Genomic DNA, 16,654 nt, shown 5'->3' with positions numbered 1-16,654 from the left:
GGCTGAATCCTGAATGACTCAATTTTGTATAAATAGGGGACTACATAGGCGGCAAAATGTAGTGTTTTTTTTTTTTCTTTTTCCTGCCATGGAAGTGCACTTGTATACCGAGGAGGAAGCAATTTGCATTACAGCCGTGAATGAGGATTCAAAATGGCGGCTCAGCTCGGTTTTCCCTTTCGGGCGCTCTTGTTTTCTGTTAGAATTTGGTGAAGAAAAAAATAAATATATTATTTACCAGCTTAAGGTTGGTTCGTATGGTGAAATACCGTGACCTCGGCCTTGAATACTGACCTCGGCCCAGAGGGCCTCGCTCAGTACTTTCAAGACCTCGGTCACGGTATTTCACGATACGGACCTCACAGCTGGTAAATAACACACGTATTCTATTCCCTTCTACCCGGTTTATTGATATAATGTAATATTGTTATCATATCACTTATCCTCCATGTATTACACCACTCTCCCCAATGGAGCATGCGCGTGCAATATTGTTATAATCTCATCTCATCTCATTATCTCTAGCCGCTTTATCCTTCTACAGGGTCGCAGGCAAGCTGGAGCCTATCCCAGCTGACTACGGGCGAAAGGCGGGGTACACCCTGGACAAGTCGCCAGGTCATCACAGGGCTGTCTATTGTTATAATATTGCACATTTTCAAGACAACACAACGTCACATGTCAGAGCTCATGCGAAGAGCCAATGACAACTTTTCTGCTGCACAATCATTTCTTTGTCAGCCAGGAGAGAGAGAAGACTGGGTTAATTCAGTGCTCGGTTTAAGCACTAAATAAATAAACTGAAACTAAAGATGCGTTGAACACCCGAAAGGCTACCAAAACTTCATTATATATTCTTCACGCATATTTACAAGAGAAAAACAGACCAACGGACATCGAAAAACTGGAAAAGAGAGCAATAGCAGAAATATCGTCAAAGTTATACTTGGAGGTGAGAAAAAGTGACGGAGACTTTTACAAGAGGACGTCACTCGTGGACTTCACTCAGCAAAGCCCTTTTATTTTGAACAACTGCAATGTAACAATTAACTACGACCAAAAGTAACTCTGAACTTGAACTGTAAACCTGTATATCGCTTGTATATAAGTTGGGTTGTTGTTGAGGCTTTTTGGACTTTGTACCATTTTTATTGTTAGAACTTTGACTTTGTACGTTGAATTACTTTTGGTTAGAATCAGGATTCAATATTGCTAAGTTACCCCGCTGTTCTTAACTTTTTGTAAAATCTATAATTGTTCCATCGAATGTGTACAGTATGAATAATAATATTGGCTGTCTTTTTTTTTTGTGGTATATCAGATATATTCCATTCAGCTACTCATCTTTGACTCATTCAGTATGATGCTAGCTGAATGGAATATATCTGATGTACCATTCAAAGCCAGCCAATATTATTTAATTATTATACATACAGGACACTTTTTTGATGGAATAAAAACATGTATTCAATTCCCTTCTAGTGGGTTTCATTCATTTTGTTTGATAGCATGCAATATTGTTAACATATCGCTTATCCTACGTGTATTACGTCACTCTACCCAATGGAGAATGAGTGTTGAATATGGTTTCCCATATTGCATGGTTGTCAAGACATGACGTCACACACCGGAGATGTAAAACTTTCACGCTAGTGAGTAACTGTGACAATTTGTCAACAAACGTTGCCGCCAGGTTTGCTTCGTCTTCAACTCGTTCAGTGTCCTGCTAGCTGAATGGAATGTATCTGATAGACCACTCAATGCCAGCCAATATTATTTAAAGATGTCACTCAGATCCGCAGTGTATTTCGTATGAAAAATGTGACTTTTTCAACACGAAAAGATAACCTTCATATCTTCAAGCCAGCATGCGATTATTTTTTTTATTGTACAGACACGTTCACAAACGAAAAGTACGCAAATGTATCAAAACAATTCATCGAGTTCCTCATGAGTGAGGAGCTTGGAAAAGGCATTACTCAGTGTCCTGGATGTAATTCGTATGAAAAATCCAAGTGATGTATTTCCCAGTAAAATGCTCATCCATGTAAAAAAATAAATGGATAAATAACACACACAGCTAGGGCGGCATGGTGGTGTAGTGGTTAGCGCTGTCGCCTCACAGCAAGAAGGTCCGGGTTCGAGCCCCGTGGCCGGCGAGGGCCTTTCTGTGCGGAGTTTGCATGTTCTCCCCGTGTCCGCGTGGGTTTCCTCCGGGTGCTCCGGTTTCCCCCACAGTCCAAAGACATGCAGGTTAGGTTAACTGGTGACTCTAAATTGACCGTAGGTGTGAATGTGAGTGTGAATGGTTGTCTGTGTCTATAGGGGTGTTCACACGGCACATATTTGCATCGATGCTGCACCGATGTATTTTGTTGCGATATATCTTACACCGGTGTAAACTTTGTGGAGCGTTCACACGTCACAAACCTGCTTACTAGAGAGAAGCGTGTTAGCACCGGTGCAGCCCCACTTGCGTTCACACGGCAGTTTTTGTGACCGTACTATACGATAGTAATAATGTGGAAATGAAATATGCGCATGCGTGAAAATGTACTTCCTTTTCCCGGTTGTCATGGCATCACCAAGCGCCGGGAAAACAACGTGGATGAAGACACCAGTGTTGCCAGATACTGCTGATGTTTTCCAGCCCAAAATATGTTCAAATCCGCCAAAATGCACTTAAAACCGCCCAATCTGGCAACACTGGAAGACACGCAGTTCTGTTGTTGTTGATATTCGCCATTTTGGAAGCGCAAAATACCAGGATGCAAATTATGCAATGCCCGTATGTAATCAACTCTCCTCACGCGTAGCGAGTCTACCCCAGTAGCGTTCAGACATCCCATTTTATATCGGTGCTGCCCCGCAAACTAGCATTTACTCCGGAGTAAATTTCTTAAACCACCTCCCGAGCAGGGTTAGATTTGCACCGGTTTAAGCAGCTTTCAGGGGCTACACCGGTATAACTTTGTACCGTGTGAACGCTGTACCGGGGCAGCCCCGGTGCTACACCGGAGTAAAAGTTGCTGTGTGAACACCCCTTATGTGTCAGCCCTGTGATGACCTGGCGACTTGTCCAGGGTGTACCCCGCCTTTCGCCCGTAGTCAGCTGGGATAGGCTCCAGCTTGCCTGCGACCCTGTAGAAGGATAAAGCGGCTAGAGATAATGAGGTGAGCGCACACACAGTTAATGATTTTGAAAAACCTTTAATTTCATCATTAATTTTGTTGTAGTCAGTTTTAGCTGCTCAGACAGAAACAACATTCATGTAAACATAACTTTTCCTAAGCAGTGATGATGATCCTCGGTCTCTTTTACTGTTATCATTATGATTGTTCCTGTTATAACTCAGCTTAGTGGTGGGACGGAACTGAAACCAGAACCCTGAATTTGGTTGCTTCCAGTTTCTGAATCCACAGCATGCACACTAATGTTCTATCTCTGGACTGTGTATCTGTAGCTTTGTCCATTACCTCTGTTTAACTCCATTTTTTCCAGACCAACTTCCAGGCTCAGTGCAGGATTTCAGACCGTGTACAGTGTATTTACAAATTTCAGTGTATATGCACACACAGGAAATTGCTTTTTTATGGTTTCGGCCTGCAGAAGTTATGGATGCTATTATCTTTCCCGTTGCTTGCGTTGAGATGTTGCTATAAACAAGCAGACTGATCTATCGATTTCCCTGTTAAAGTCACTTGATGTAATCAGTTTGCAATCATGGGACAATAATCCAGGCATGGCGTTTTTACTGTGAAATGGATTTTGGAGTGAAATGGCACTTAATTGCATAGTGCCCAATGATGGACTGTAAATATAGATTGACCCTTGACCTTTGAAAGAGACTTGCTCTGGCAAAAGCACCGCGTTAGCAGAATAGCAATGAAAATGTTCGGATGTTCTCTTGGTCTGTCCAAAGGGATCAAAATTGAATCCTAACATCTGTGGCCTCGTTATTAATTCATTATTAATTATTCGCTCATCCGACTGACATGCGATGAGCTCGTGCCATCATGTGTTGTCCGGCGTCGTCCACGTTTCACGAAAATCATTTCTTCTCTCTCAATACTTCACTCGTTTTTATTCTTTTTGGCAGGAAGGTAGGTCTGCCTGGGGTGCGTATAGCTTCTACACAAATTTGCATAATTGCAGTTATTAATGAAGATATGGAGTAATTAAGCCCTAATGAGCAGTTTCCACACACATCGCTTCTTCTCCCTCAATTCTTCACCGATTTGGATTCTTTCTGGCATGAAGGTAGGGGTACCTAGGGTGCATATAACTTCGACCCAGGTTTGCTTCATTACAATTATTAATGAAGTTATAGACTAATTAAGCCTTAATGAGCAGTTCAACAAAAAATCTCTTCCTTCTTGGTCAACTCCTCGTCGTTTTGGATTCTTTCTGGCAAGTAGGTAGGTATTCCTAGGGTGTATATAGCTTGCAACATTTATTGCACAAGGTGGCCCACTTTAGATCATTCCTTCCGGACTAGACGGGCCGGAGTGAGCTACGCCGTCACTGATGGTCTCATTAATGCATATTATTAATTATTATATTTTTATTAGATCTAGGCAAGCTGGTGGTGTAGTGGTTAGCACTGTTGCCTCATAGCAAGAAGGTTCTGGGTTCAAGCCCAGTGGCCGGCGAGGGCCTTTCTGACATACGGTTAGGTTAACTGGCTACTCTAAATTGTCCATAGGCGTGTGTGAATGATTGAGAGGAGAAAACCTCTATAATAATCCAGTAGAAGGCAACGGGAAACTACTACTGTAATGTTCACGAGACACTTTGATGGCTGAAGCCGTCAGAGCGACCACGTCACTGTAGTGAAATGCCAAAATGGATGGATAAGCAAACTGATGTTGGGCCAACATCAGCCATTCTGCTGGGCAAATGTATTTTTGTCCATTGGGCCACCAGGGCAGACCACCATCTTTCAACGACTTTTAATTCTTTCTTTCCAACAGTGGCATGACATCAGTATGAATGGTATGAAAAGTGTTCCTTTGATGGCATCGGGGCAACGTTGGCAAAACATCATCAGGATTGTTATGAAATGTTGAACCAATGTATAGTGAGGGCCAACATAACCACCAAAAACAGACGTTGAAATGTTTTGGAGATTTGCTTGTCCCCTATTTTGCCAAGAACATCTTAAACTGGCCCATTTTGCCTTTGCACTAGCTCTTGTTTGGAGTGTTTGTTCGAACCTTGTCCCAAACCCGGCACTACTGAATATGCTCAAACAAACTCCTTCTTTATTTGGCACACAGCACTGCAGAGTCGCACAATGCATTCTTGAGATTTTGTTTACCCATAAACCCCTTCTCTGTGCCAGGATGCAGGTAGACATCTATCTAGTATAAATCAGCTTTATGCTGTTTGGTAAATATGGGCCATCATCCCTGCAGTGGAGACGTGTAAAAGTCACGTTGTGTAAAAGATTGTCTCTCACCTCACCAGTGGTGTGTTTGTTCATAACAGTGACTTCAAGGCACAGTATACTTTTATATAGACCTGTTGGTCCTGGATTTTATAAGGAGAAAGCAACGTAGTGAGACGGGGACCGAGATGGTTACAGTTTCTCACTTGTTCTGACACCGTTTCAGTTTTCGGTTTCCCAAGCTGTGAGACTTTCAGCGGGGGGAAAAAGGACTGGTGATGTTGCCATGGTGATCGAGCATCACACTATCTAAAATAAATGTAATGACTGTTTTCTAGAGTTAAAGAACTTCATTATGGAATACAGGTGCAAAGCATGATCATTCACTAAACCACAGATTATCCATTATTTTGTTTAAAAAAAAATCACATTGTTGGGTGGGGCAGCATGGTGGTGTAGTGGTTAGCGCTGTCTCCTTGCAGCAAGAAGGTCCTGGGTTCAAGCCCCGTGGCCGGCGAGGGCCTTTCTGGGCGGAGTTTGCATGTTCTCCCCGTGTCCGCGTGGGTGTCTGTGTCAGCCCTGTGATGACCTGGCGACTTGTCCAGGGTGTACCCCGCCTTTCGCCCGTAGTCAGCTGGGATAGGCTCCAGCTTGCCTGCGACCCTGTAGAACAGGATAAAGCAGCAAGAGATAATGAGATGAGGAGACATTGTCAGGTGTAATCTATTGGTATACTGTGATTGAAGTAAATTTAAACTATTTAGAGCACTAGCTTAAAACTCCTTCAAAAAACAGGCTACTTTGATTTCTGTTTGTATTTTTAATGAAATCACACTGAGTAATGAGATTTGTTATTGTCACAATTTATATTATACAGGTAGTCGTCGACTTACGACTGCGTTTGGTTACGACTGACCGGTCGTAAACCGATCTGGTCGTAAGTCGGCCTATGTTAAATGAACGTAAGTATATTGTGATGTGTAATGATATTGTAATCATCTTAAAGTCTTATTTTATCAACATTTTCTTATTTCCTTACCTTGGCTCATTATTTGGTTTAAGTCAAACACTGCATACTCGGGTGAAAGGAACTTTTATTTCTTGCCGGTATATTATTTTGAGCCGAAAAATACACCTAATTATTTATTATTGTCTACTTATCAAGCACTCACTAGGACTTATCACTCAGTAGTACTAGTATAGTACTTTATCACACTATCACTCTTTCATCCACCTGGATCAGTTTTTGTTTATAAATAAATTGCAAACACATCATTTCAACAACACACAATTGTTTTAATTACATTTTTTTTTTAGCTGAACAGTTGAAAACTAACTTTTCATTTTGGACATTGGACACAGAACAGTGTAACAGAACAGAAAAGTGAAAGTTACTTTGATTACCAGCTGCGCACGTTATAGCACAAGATCTGGTTAAGCCGTACGCGCGCTGTAGCTCGCTCGTTGTTTGTCCAGCGAAACACTGCACACATAATAGAAGAGGCTGGATGCAGTGTTGCCAGATTGGGCGGTTTTAAGTGCATTTTGGCAGGTTTTGAACATATTTTCGCTGGAAACCGTCAGCAGTATCTGGCAACACTGGCTGGATGCTGGGCGCTGCTGGGAGCTGGGGCGGAAACTGTCGTACGCTCAGCTGGGAAACACTTGCCAGTCATAACCAGACGGTCGTAAAGTCGATCGGTCATAAGTCGCATAGGTCGCAAGTCGACGACTACCTGTAATCATTCCAAAAACGTCTAATAAGAGTTGAGTGTTTTGCCAATATATTGCTGCATGAATTGCAGCCCAAGTTGTAATACTGCATGCACTTGACTCGATGCACAAGTCTGAATTCAACAGTTGGAATTATGGCATTTTCAACCTCGGCACGTTCAACAGATGAAGTGCAGGGTAGAACGTGCACGCAACTAATGTTCATCTTTTGTTAACAAAAAGCGAGCCAGTTAAGTGTGATGCGTGATTTTGAAATTTTCCTCCTCAAACAACAAACTGTATTTCCAATGTTTTAGATTTAACAAGAGAATGTGTCTGTATGTTGATTGCACTAAAGCAAATGTTCAGATATGCAGTACAATATCAGGGCTTGACATTAAGGACTGCCCGATTGCCCGTGGCAAGTGAAATATGCATTCTGTGAAATATGCTTTCATGCAAGCAAGGCTTAATCTGTCTTCAATATGGTTAATTTTTGCGCTGTTTTTGCTTGTTCAAACAGAGGAATCGATAAAAGGCATTACCGTCTCCCTGCTATTAAGAAAAATGTGAACAGATAGAAGCAAATGCTTCAAGAACAACAAGGAAATGAGTGGTTAAAGAATACGATGAGAGGAGCTCAGCCTGAAAGCTCCAGAGAAATTCACGATTGTATTTAAAATGTATTTTACAAAACAAAGTCGGAAGTGAGTATGGAAGAATCTCTCGTTTTATTTATTTATTTTTTTCTGCTCGCATTGGAGTCAGCACCTTCATGAAAGCGTTTGATTTTCTTCAAGGTGAAGCCGCTTCCTTATTCAACACAGAAAACCCAAACTGGTTTCAAACAACTTGAGCATAAAAAACCTCAACAAGGAGCGACATGAGCGATAAATCCTGAAAGAACAGAAAAGAATAAGAGCGCAGAAAGCTGGAGCTTTGTTTCTCTTATCAGAGGAACACAGTCCTGTGCAAAATATTTATATATCGTTTTTTTTTTAAATATCATCCTCCTCTAGGTATAAAAAAAACAAAAATTAAAAAAACAAACAAACAAACCCCGCGCTGCATCATGACAGACCGGCTGCACTGATTCAGTTACAGGTTGCCAGATTTGTATAAAACAGCCACAACCTACACACTAAACAATAATTTTTAACTCAAACATTATCCTGTCTGTCATGACGCAGCCCTTTTTTTTTTTTTTTTAAAAACCTAGAGGTGGATGATATTTAAAAAAAAAAAGAGAGAGAGATAAATATTCTCAAACACAGTACTGTTCAAAAGTCTTGGCAGCCTATTTTCTTCATACAAATGTTATTATAGATTTCTATTTTATAATTTCTACATTATTAAATAATGAACTAGGGCTGTGCGATATGGGAAAAAATGAATATCCCGATACATTTTCTCCATTTCACGATATATATCTCGATATATTTAAATCTCCTCTAAAGGACCCCATGAAATCTAACTTTTACTCTTTACTGTTTTCACTACAATCCCTGCAGATTAAATAACATTCTTGGTTAACTTTACAGGTGGTTTTCAACAACACATTTTAAATTTTCATGTTCGTGATTAATCACAATTGAATTGGAATAAGACTATTTTTATTCAACAAAGATGTGGCACAAACTGCAAAAACAATCTTGAAAATTGCAACAAAGGGGCAAGACAATACAGAGCTGCTCACGCATGTGCATTTGTGCTTTTCATCACTGAGTGGTCGCTGGTGCCCTCTGTTTTCCCAGGTTGACTTCAGGACGTCCGCATATATATCAGACCCTCCAGGATTTCGCGATGTTGCGATTTGCAACTTCAACGCAAATTCAACCAATCCCCGCGAATTCAGAGCGGTGTTGCAATTATATCCAATCACCGCAACTTTCCCGCAAATTTGACCAATCGTTGGCGTCGTCTTGAGGTGACGTCGACAAACTACCTTCCGCCTTACTTCCGTGTATACGTTCAAGAGAAGCAGCATGTGCGAGTCAGTGTTTATGTAGGCTTAAATTCTTTTACTGAAAGTGTGTTATGTTTACAGTGAAGGACTGTGTGCACTTTACATTATTTTTTTACTTAATACAAGAAATTAATGGATGCCAACATTTTTGCCAAAATGGTATTTTATTTTCCATTGTTTAGGCAGCTTCAGCATCATACTGTGAGATTCTGTTCAAATTGTTTGTTTGTTTTTTCTTCGATGAAGCCTGAGACATTTATTTTATTAGTTTATAATTATTGTTTAATTTAGTCTTCAGGAGAGACTGCCTGCACACAGTACTAGTATTAATAGGTTTATTTTCTTACATGAAAGCTGAGGCATTTATATTCTATTTTAAGGTAACTTCATGTTGTGCTGTGAGGTTCTATGCACTTTAACTTTTGAATCAACAGGTGCATTTGGATAAGTAAAGCCTATTTTTGTAGTCCTGGTAATCTTTTATATTGGTAAGGTTGTTTATAGGACCATTTCTCAGTGTCTGTTTTTTTTAATCAATAGTTTTTCAGTAATAACTTAATATTTAACATATCACTCAATTTTAATCACAAAAAGAGAAAATCGCAACAATTTCTCACAACTTTCACTTCCTCCCGCAATGTAATCGCAACAAAAACCTAAAAAACACCGCAACTTTCATCGCAATTTTTTGGAAAACCCCCCGCAACATCAGACATTTTAGCCTGCAACAATCACAAAAAAGGCCCGCGAAATCCTGGGGGGACTGAATATATATGCAAGAAAGCTAGTGGTAAGTACATTCAGTGAATGGAAAGACATGCTTTTGTGTCTCAAATAGTAAACCAAACTATAAAGGTTGTTTAATTTCGTCTTAAATGCAATGGCAAACTGAATGATAGGACAGTACTGCAGTACAGACTCCTGTTTTTATAATGTGTTCAGTTTTATAATTCATCTTTGCAATATTGCTGGTCATTGTTATCAGCAAAACAAAATGTTTTGTGTCCTAAACTCTATATAAAAAGACGTATTACGTACTAGTACCGTACGCAAGTCTTGCATATAATGATTTATGTTTCATGTTTTCAGGGCTTGTCTTGTTCTTGTGTTGCAGAAATAAATGTTTTTTTTTAAATAAATGTTTTTTAAAAACATGTACTTTTGTCTAAATGACTCAGTAGAAAACATATCAGTATTGCCTTGAACCGTGTACTTGAAAACTTGCTGAAATATCACAGAATTTTCAAGGGGGGGCAAAAGTTTTTTGAGGCCATTTAAAAAGGTGTCAAAAGTTAACGTTGAGGCCTGGACTTTACTTAACTTGTTGAATGGTGATTAATTTAACATTACAGTGCAGAAAATTGAATAATCCACACCATTATACAACCCCAAATCAGAAAAAGTTTGGACAGTATGAAAAATGAAAATCATAAAAGAAAGTAGTGATTTGTAAATTGACCTTGACTTTTTTGTATTTCATTGCAGACGGAATGAGTCGAAAAAGTCGAAAGTCCTTCCCGCCCCGTATGGCGCATGGAGCGGTGCCGATCTCTGTTTCCATAGCCCTCGGCCTCTCACCTGTTACATAGCTAGGGTTACAGTGGGGGGCTGGTCCTCTGGTAACCGCGAGAATTTGACTCCCCGCTTGCGTCTGTATTGCAGCGTGCCTTGCCAGACGGCAGTAGGTACCATTTTTATGATGGTCTTTGGTATGACCCGACCGCGAGTAGAACTCGTGATCTCCCAATCAAGAGGTGGACACGTTAACCACTAGGCCAACTCTCGGTAGACAGAATGAACCCAAGATGTTTCATGTTTTGTCTGGTGTTAACTTAATTTCATTTGTTAATAGACATCTGGCGGCACGGTGGTGTAGTGGTTAGCGCTGTCGCCTCACAGCAAGAAGGTCTGGGTTCAAGCCCAGCGGCCGACAAGGGCCTTTCTGTGTGGAGTTTGCATGTTCTCCCCGCGTCCATGTGGGTTTCCTCCGGGTGCTCCGGTTTCCCCCACAGTCCAAAGACATGCAGGTTAGGTTAACTGGTGACTCTAAATTGACCGTAGGTGTGAATGTGAGTGTGAATGGTTGTCTGTGTCTATGTGTCAGCCCTGTGATGACCTGGCGACTTGTCCAGGGTGTACCCCGCCTTTCACCCGTAGTCAGCTGGGATAGGCTCCAGCTTGCTCGCGACCCTGCACAGGATAAGAGGTTATGGATAATGGATGGATGGATGGATAATATACATCCTTTGCTGCATTTCAGGCTTGCAACACATTCCAAAAAAAAAAAAAGTTGTGACGGGGCAAATTAGGGCTAGTAATGAGGTAAAACGATTAAATAATGATGGAACAATTAAATAAGGAAAGGCCTAGGGTTTGAGGAGCAAAGATGAGCCAAAGATCTTCATTTTAACAAAGTTCCTCAAAGAAAGATAGGCAGGGATTTGGATATTTCACCCTCTACAGTGCATAATATGAAACAACTCAAGGAATCTGGAGGAAGTCCGATGCATGAAGGGCAAGGGGCAAGGTCCAAAGGTCAGGGTCTATCATGATATGGGGTTGTGTCAGTGCCCTTGGCAAAGGTAGCTTACACTTCTGTGGTGGCAGCATTAATGCAGAAAAGTACATTGAGATTTATGACCATGACGACCCCGTACTCTTGCACAACCTTAAGACCTGTCTGCGGGAAGAATGGGATAAAATAACACCTGAACCACTTCATCACTTGGTGTCTTCAGTCCCTAAACATCTTTTCAGTGTTGTGAGAAGGAATGGCAACATTACAAAGTGGTAAATGCTTTACGGTCCCAACTTCTTTTGAAATGTGTTGCAAGAATCAAAATAGAAATGTGTTTAAAAAAAAAACCAGTAAAATGAATGAAGTAAAACATCAAATAATGCTCTGTTGTATTGTTTTGAGTGTAATATAGCTGAAATATTATTTACAAGTCATGGTCTTCAGTTTTAATTTCAATTTCACCATACCATTGCAACTTTTTCTGATTTGAGGTTGTATTTTCTCTGCCTTTGCCTAAACTCCAGCTCTGTTAAAGTCGTTTTTCCTCAATTTTTCAATATGGCGTTCTACTTTGACAGTAAAGCTTTCTCTTTGGAGTTTCACATTCAGTAACCTCCTGTGGCTTTTTAGACAGTGCCATGCACCAGCTGGTGAACCTCTACTACCTACACAGAGGTCTGTCAGCCTCCTGAACACCTCCTCTCTGGCTCCAGAGGATGCTGGGAATGTGTCGTGGGCGCAGGAAGTTCCTGGCTGCATCTGTCGCCTTGCTTTTTATTCCAGCGCTCACTTGGCTCTATCTATCTACTGTGAACATCACAGGTAGGAAATGTATATTAATACTGATACTAATTCTCTACAAAAGCAAGAGGAGGTCTCGGCATGAAGGCCGCAGAGATGATTTCTATTCATTTTCATTAATTGCAAATCGGCTATGAGATAAATAAACAAGAAAAACAGTTTGCTTTACCTGCTGCTAGTTAAAAGTAGTGCAGTATTGAATTATTATTATTATTATTATAATACCCCCGCTCCGCAGGAGGAGGTATACTAGTTTACCTCTGTCCATCCGTCTGTATCTCTGTCTGTCCGAAACACCCTTTTTCTCAGCAACCACAAATCATAGCCACTTGGTACCAAACTTCAGCTTGGGGTTCTATACCGTGTGTACCGTTTTCAGGTCTGTCGCACATCAACTTCCTGTTTACCGACTGAATGTATTTACGAAACGTATAGCGCGGATTTACAAAATTTTCATAACACTTTTCTCAACAGCTACAAATCACAGCTGCTTGATATTTGGTAGCGAGCTTCAGCTTGGGGTTCTATACCGTGTATACCGTTTTCAGGTCTGTCACACATCGACTTCCTGTTTACCAACTGAATGTATTTACGAAACATATAGGATGGATTTACAAAATTTTCGTAACACTTTTCTCAGCAACTACAAATCACAGCTGCTTGATATTTGGTACCGAGCTTCAGCTTGGGGTTCTATACCGTGTATACCGTTTTCAGGTCTGAACCACATCGACTTCCTGTTTACTGACTGAATGTATTTACGAAACGTAGTGTATAGCGTGGATTTACAAAATTTTCATAACACTTTTCTCAACAGCTACAAATCACAGCTGCTTGATATTTGGTACCGAGCTTCAGCTTGGGGTTCTATACCGTGTATACCGTTTTCAGGTCTGAACCACATCGACTTCCTGTTTACTGACCGAATGTATTTACGAAACGTAGTGTATAGCATGGATTTACAAAATTTTCGTAACACTTTTTTTTTTTTTTCTCAGCAACTACAGATCACAGCTGCTTGATATTTGGTACTGAGCTTCAGCTTGGGGTTCTATACCGTGTATACCGTTTTCAGGTCTGTCGCACATCGACTTCCTGTTTACCGACTGAATGTATTTACGAAACGTATAGCGCGGATTTACAAAATTTTCATAACACTTTTCTCAACAGCTACAAATCACAGCTGCTTGGTATTTGGTAGCAAGCTTCAGCTTGGGGTTCTATACCGTGTATACCGTTTTCAGGTCTGTTGCACATCGACTTCCTGTTTACCAACTGAATGTATTTACGAAACATATAGGATGGATTTACAAAATTTTCATAACACTCTTCTCAGCAACTACAGATCACAGCTGCTTGATATTTGGTACCGAGCTTCAGCTTGGGGTTCTATACCGTGTATACCGTTTTCAGGTCTGTCGCACATCGACTTCCTGTTTACCGACTGAATGTATTTATGAAACACATAGGGTGGATTTTGACATTATTTCAAGAAGCAAAATGCTATTTCAAAATGACAGTTAACCAGGATGCTATTTGAAATCCCTGGGGAGAGACACTGCTCTAACTGTTTCAGGGTTAATTATTTCTTGAAGTCAACATTCTTAATAAGTGTCCTATTCCTTCGATTGTTTGCATTCTGATAGAAGCGAGAGCGGGGGGATACGTAAGTGAGCAGTAGCTCACAGTTGATCATGTTCTCAGAGCTGTCGAGAAAAGGAAGCATCGTTTTGAGCCATTCGTTTTCTGCCCCACACTGTCAGAAATCGGGGTGCAGTAGGAGTCCATTTCTGTTCCCCAAGGTACAATCTACACTGATGTACCTCTAGGGCTCATTATTGGACCTCAAGGTAACTCTGTACCTTTTTATGGTCAAAAAGGTACATATATGTTCCCAATCAGTATCTAAATGGTAGAAATAAGTTCCTTAGAGGGTCCTGCCCCAGTGACAAGCCATCATACCCCTAAAGGTACAGTAAGGCACTTTGTTTCCTGAGAATGCACAGTGATAATGAGACAACAGCAAGTGGGCTTTTTTTTTGTCTGAAAAATAAGTATGATCATAACATTTTAGTATACCACAGCAGTCATAACAATAGCTCAAAATACAGAAAGGGATTTAAAAGTTGGGCGGCACGGTGGTGTAGTGGTTAGCGCTGTTGCCTCACAGCAAGAAGGTCCGGGTTCGAGCCCCGTGGCCGGCGAGGGCCTTTCTGTACGGAGTTTGCATGTTCTCCCCGTGTCTGCGTGGGTTTCCTCCGGGTGCTCCGGTTTCCCCCACAGTCCAAAGACATGCAGGTTAGGTTAACTGGTGACTCTAAATTGACCGTAGGTGTGAATGTGAGTGTGAATGGTTGTCTGTGTCTATGTGTCAGCCCTGTGATGACCTGGCGACTTGTCCAGGGTGTACCCCGCCTTTCGCCCGTAGTCAGCTGGGATAGGCTCCAGCTTGCCTGCGACCCTGTAGAACAGGATAAAGCGGCTACAGATAATGAGATGAGAATGAGATGAGATTTGAAAGTTTAAAAGCCAGGGTTTCCTCCCTCTGCCTGATGCATTAATGAGACGCAACAAAATGCAAAAATGTGCCTTTTTCAGATTGATCGTTGTAAGTACTTGATACAGCAGAAATAATCCAATGAATTGCTTCAGTGGAGTCGCGTCAGTTGTCGTGCACAAACTCTCGCCACTCCTTGTAACCGATGTATCCTCCATCCTAGTGGATCTGTTTCACCTCATTGGAAAATGACATCAAAGTTCATCACGGACTCATTCCGGCTGTTTATTTTCACACTAGGATGAATTGAGTCACTGTACCCTGGTTGAAATTGATTACTTCCTCCAAATGATTTAGTCCAGTAGGTTTTAATGACTTTGTGGCCCAAAGAGAAATCGCCCTGCCACCACATTATTAGTTACGTGAATTATTTATTAGGCTCCTGATTTTGGCTCACTGAACTTGAACATCTTAAATAGTGCTTTATGTAATGGCCACAGTGTCAGACTTATAATCTGACTTTCATGATTTGTTACTTTTTGTTTGGGAGTACTTTTTAAATGTTTTTGAAATTTTGAAAGTAAAAAGAACAGCTGGGTGACTATTTAAAGGAAAAACCAACATAAAGTGTCTTAAGCCTGACGCACATGGGCGATTTTTTTTTTTTTCTTCCCCCCTGTTGTTCGGGCGTGCAACTTTTTGACGCAAGCGAAAAATTGCTTCGTGTGCAGATATTCGCGATGACTTTTTTTTTTTTTTTTGCTTGCGACAGAGCGCAGGTATCAAACATGCTTGATATTCTGCAACGACAAAAAAATCGCCAGTCGCTGACTTGTTGCAGAGATATTGTCGCGTGTCTTTGCGATAACGACGCGATCACTTCCAAAGGCTAAGCCAATCTCCACTCGCAAAATAGTCACGTGATTTCCACGTGACTTGCATCCCCCTTCCCAAATCGCCCACTGGTCACAGATAATGCACACACGCAGCTACCCGAGAGGGGAAACTTGCGTCCAAAAATTGCAATACACTTGTGACGAGGAGTCACCCGTGTGCACCGGACTTTAGGGCTCTAAACTGTGACCAGAATTTAACTGTGCGAGATACAATTTCACATGGTCGCATTCGTGTGAGTGCATGAAGATCATTAGGTTGGTTTGGTGCCCCTCCAGCACAGATACTGCGTTAACCATTGTAGTTGAAGGTAGTGCTTTTTCTTCTTCACTGGCTTACTTGGTCTCTCCGTGCCTGCACTCTTTCCACCTGCACTTTCATCATCAGTGCACACATACACACACAACGATCCGTTTCGCTCTTCCCGTGCTCCAAAGACGAAGCGGTCTTGGAGGGGGAGGGCCAATGAGAAGTCCCCACTCAGACGCTGCTGCTGATGAGGGTGTCGGCTGTAGGGAAAGTGCAGACAGGTGCTCTGCTGTGTGTGTATTGTAGGCAATGTAGCCTGTCCATTACAGGCAACTCGAAACTTGTTACTGGGTCATCACTGTTTAAAGGATATACGCAGGACCTTTTATTTTAAAATAAATTTCTGAGTGGATAGTATCTCCATTCTTGACTCTTGTATGCTGCATAAATGGGAATTTTAAAAAATATATTTTCGAGAGTTAAAATTGACTGTAGAGTTGGCATTCGAGCTGCCCCGCTGAGCCAGCCAGCCCTGAGCGCACGACGTCACAGCGGTAACCGGTTTTAAGGCCGAGGCCTTTGACAGCTATCGACCAAAGTCATATAAATAAAAATTTATGGTGAAA

At 41.3% G+C, this 16,654-nt stretch overlaps 1 protein-coding gene across 4 annotated transcripts in view; it reads left to right on the top strand.

Moving 5' to 3' along the window:
- Window positions 1–16,654, top strand: part of LOC132869735 (xylosyl- and glucuronyltransferase LARGE1) — a 284,001-nt gene that overhangs the window by 19,074 nt on the left and 248,273 nt on the right. For 3 of the 4 annotated variants that reach the window (XM_060903110.1, XM_060903109.1, XM_060903108.1), the window contains exon 2: window positions 12,218–12,409. In XM_060903110.1, coding sequence (XP_060759093.1) covers window positions 12,304–12,409 — 106 coding nt within the window. In that variant the 5' untranslated portion in view covers window positions 12,218–12,303. The remainder of the gene's footprint in view (window positions 1–12,217; window positions 12,410–16,654) is intronic. The other variant, XM_060903111.1, reaches the window with a different exon arrangement.

Source organism: Neoarius graeffei, chromosome 21, assembly GCF_027579695.1.
Source record: "Neoarius graeffei isolate fNeoGra1 chromosome 21, fNeoGra1.pri, whole genome shotgun sequence".
NCBI classification, from domain to species: Eukaryota; Metazoa; Chordata; class Actinopteri; order Siluriformes; family Ariidae; genus Neoarius; species Neoarius graeffei.
This window is presented reverse-complemented; position numbering and strand designations above follow the sequence as displayed.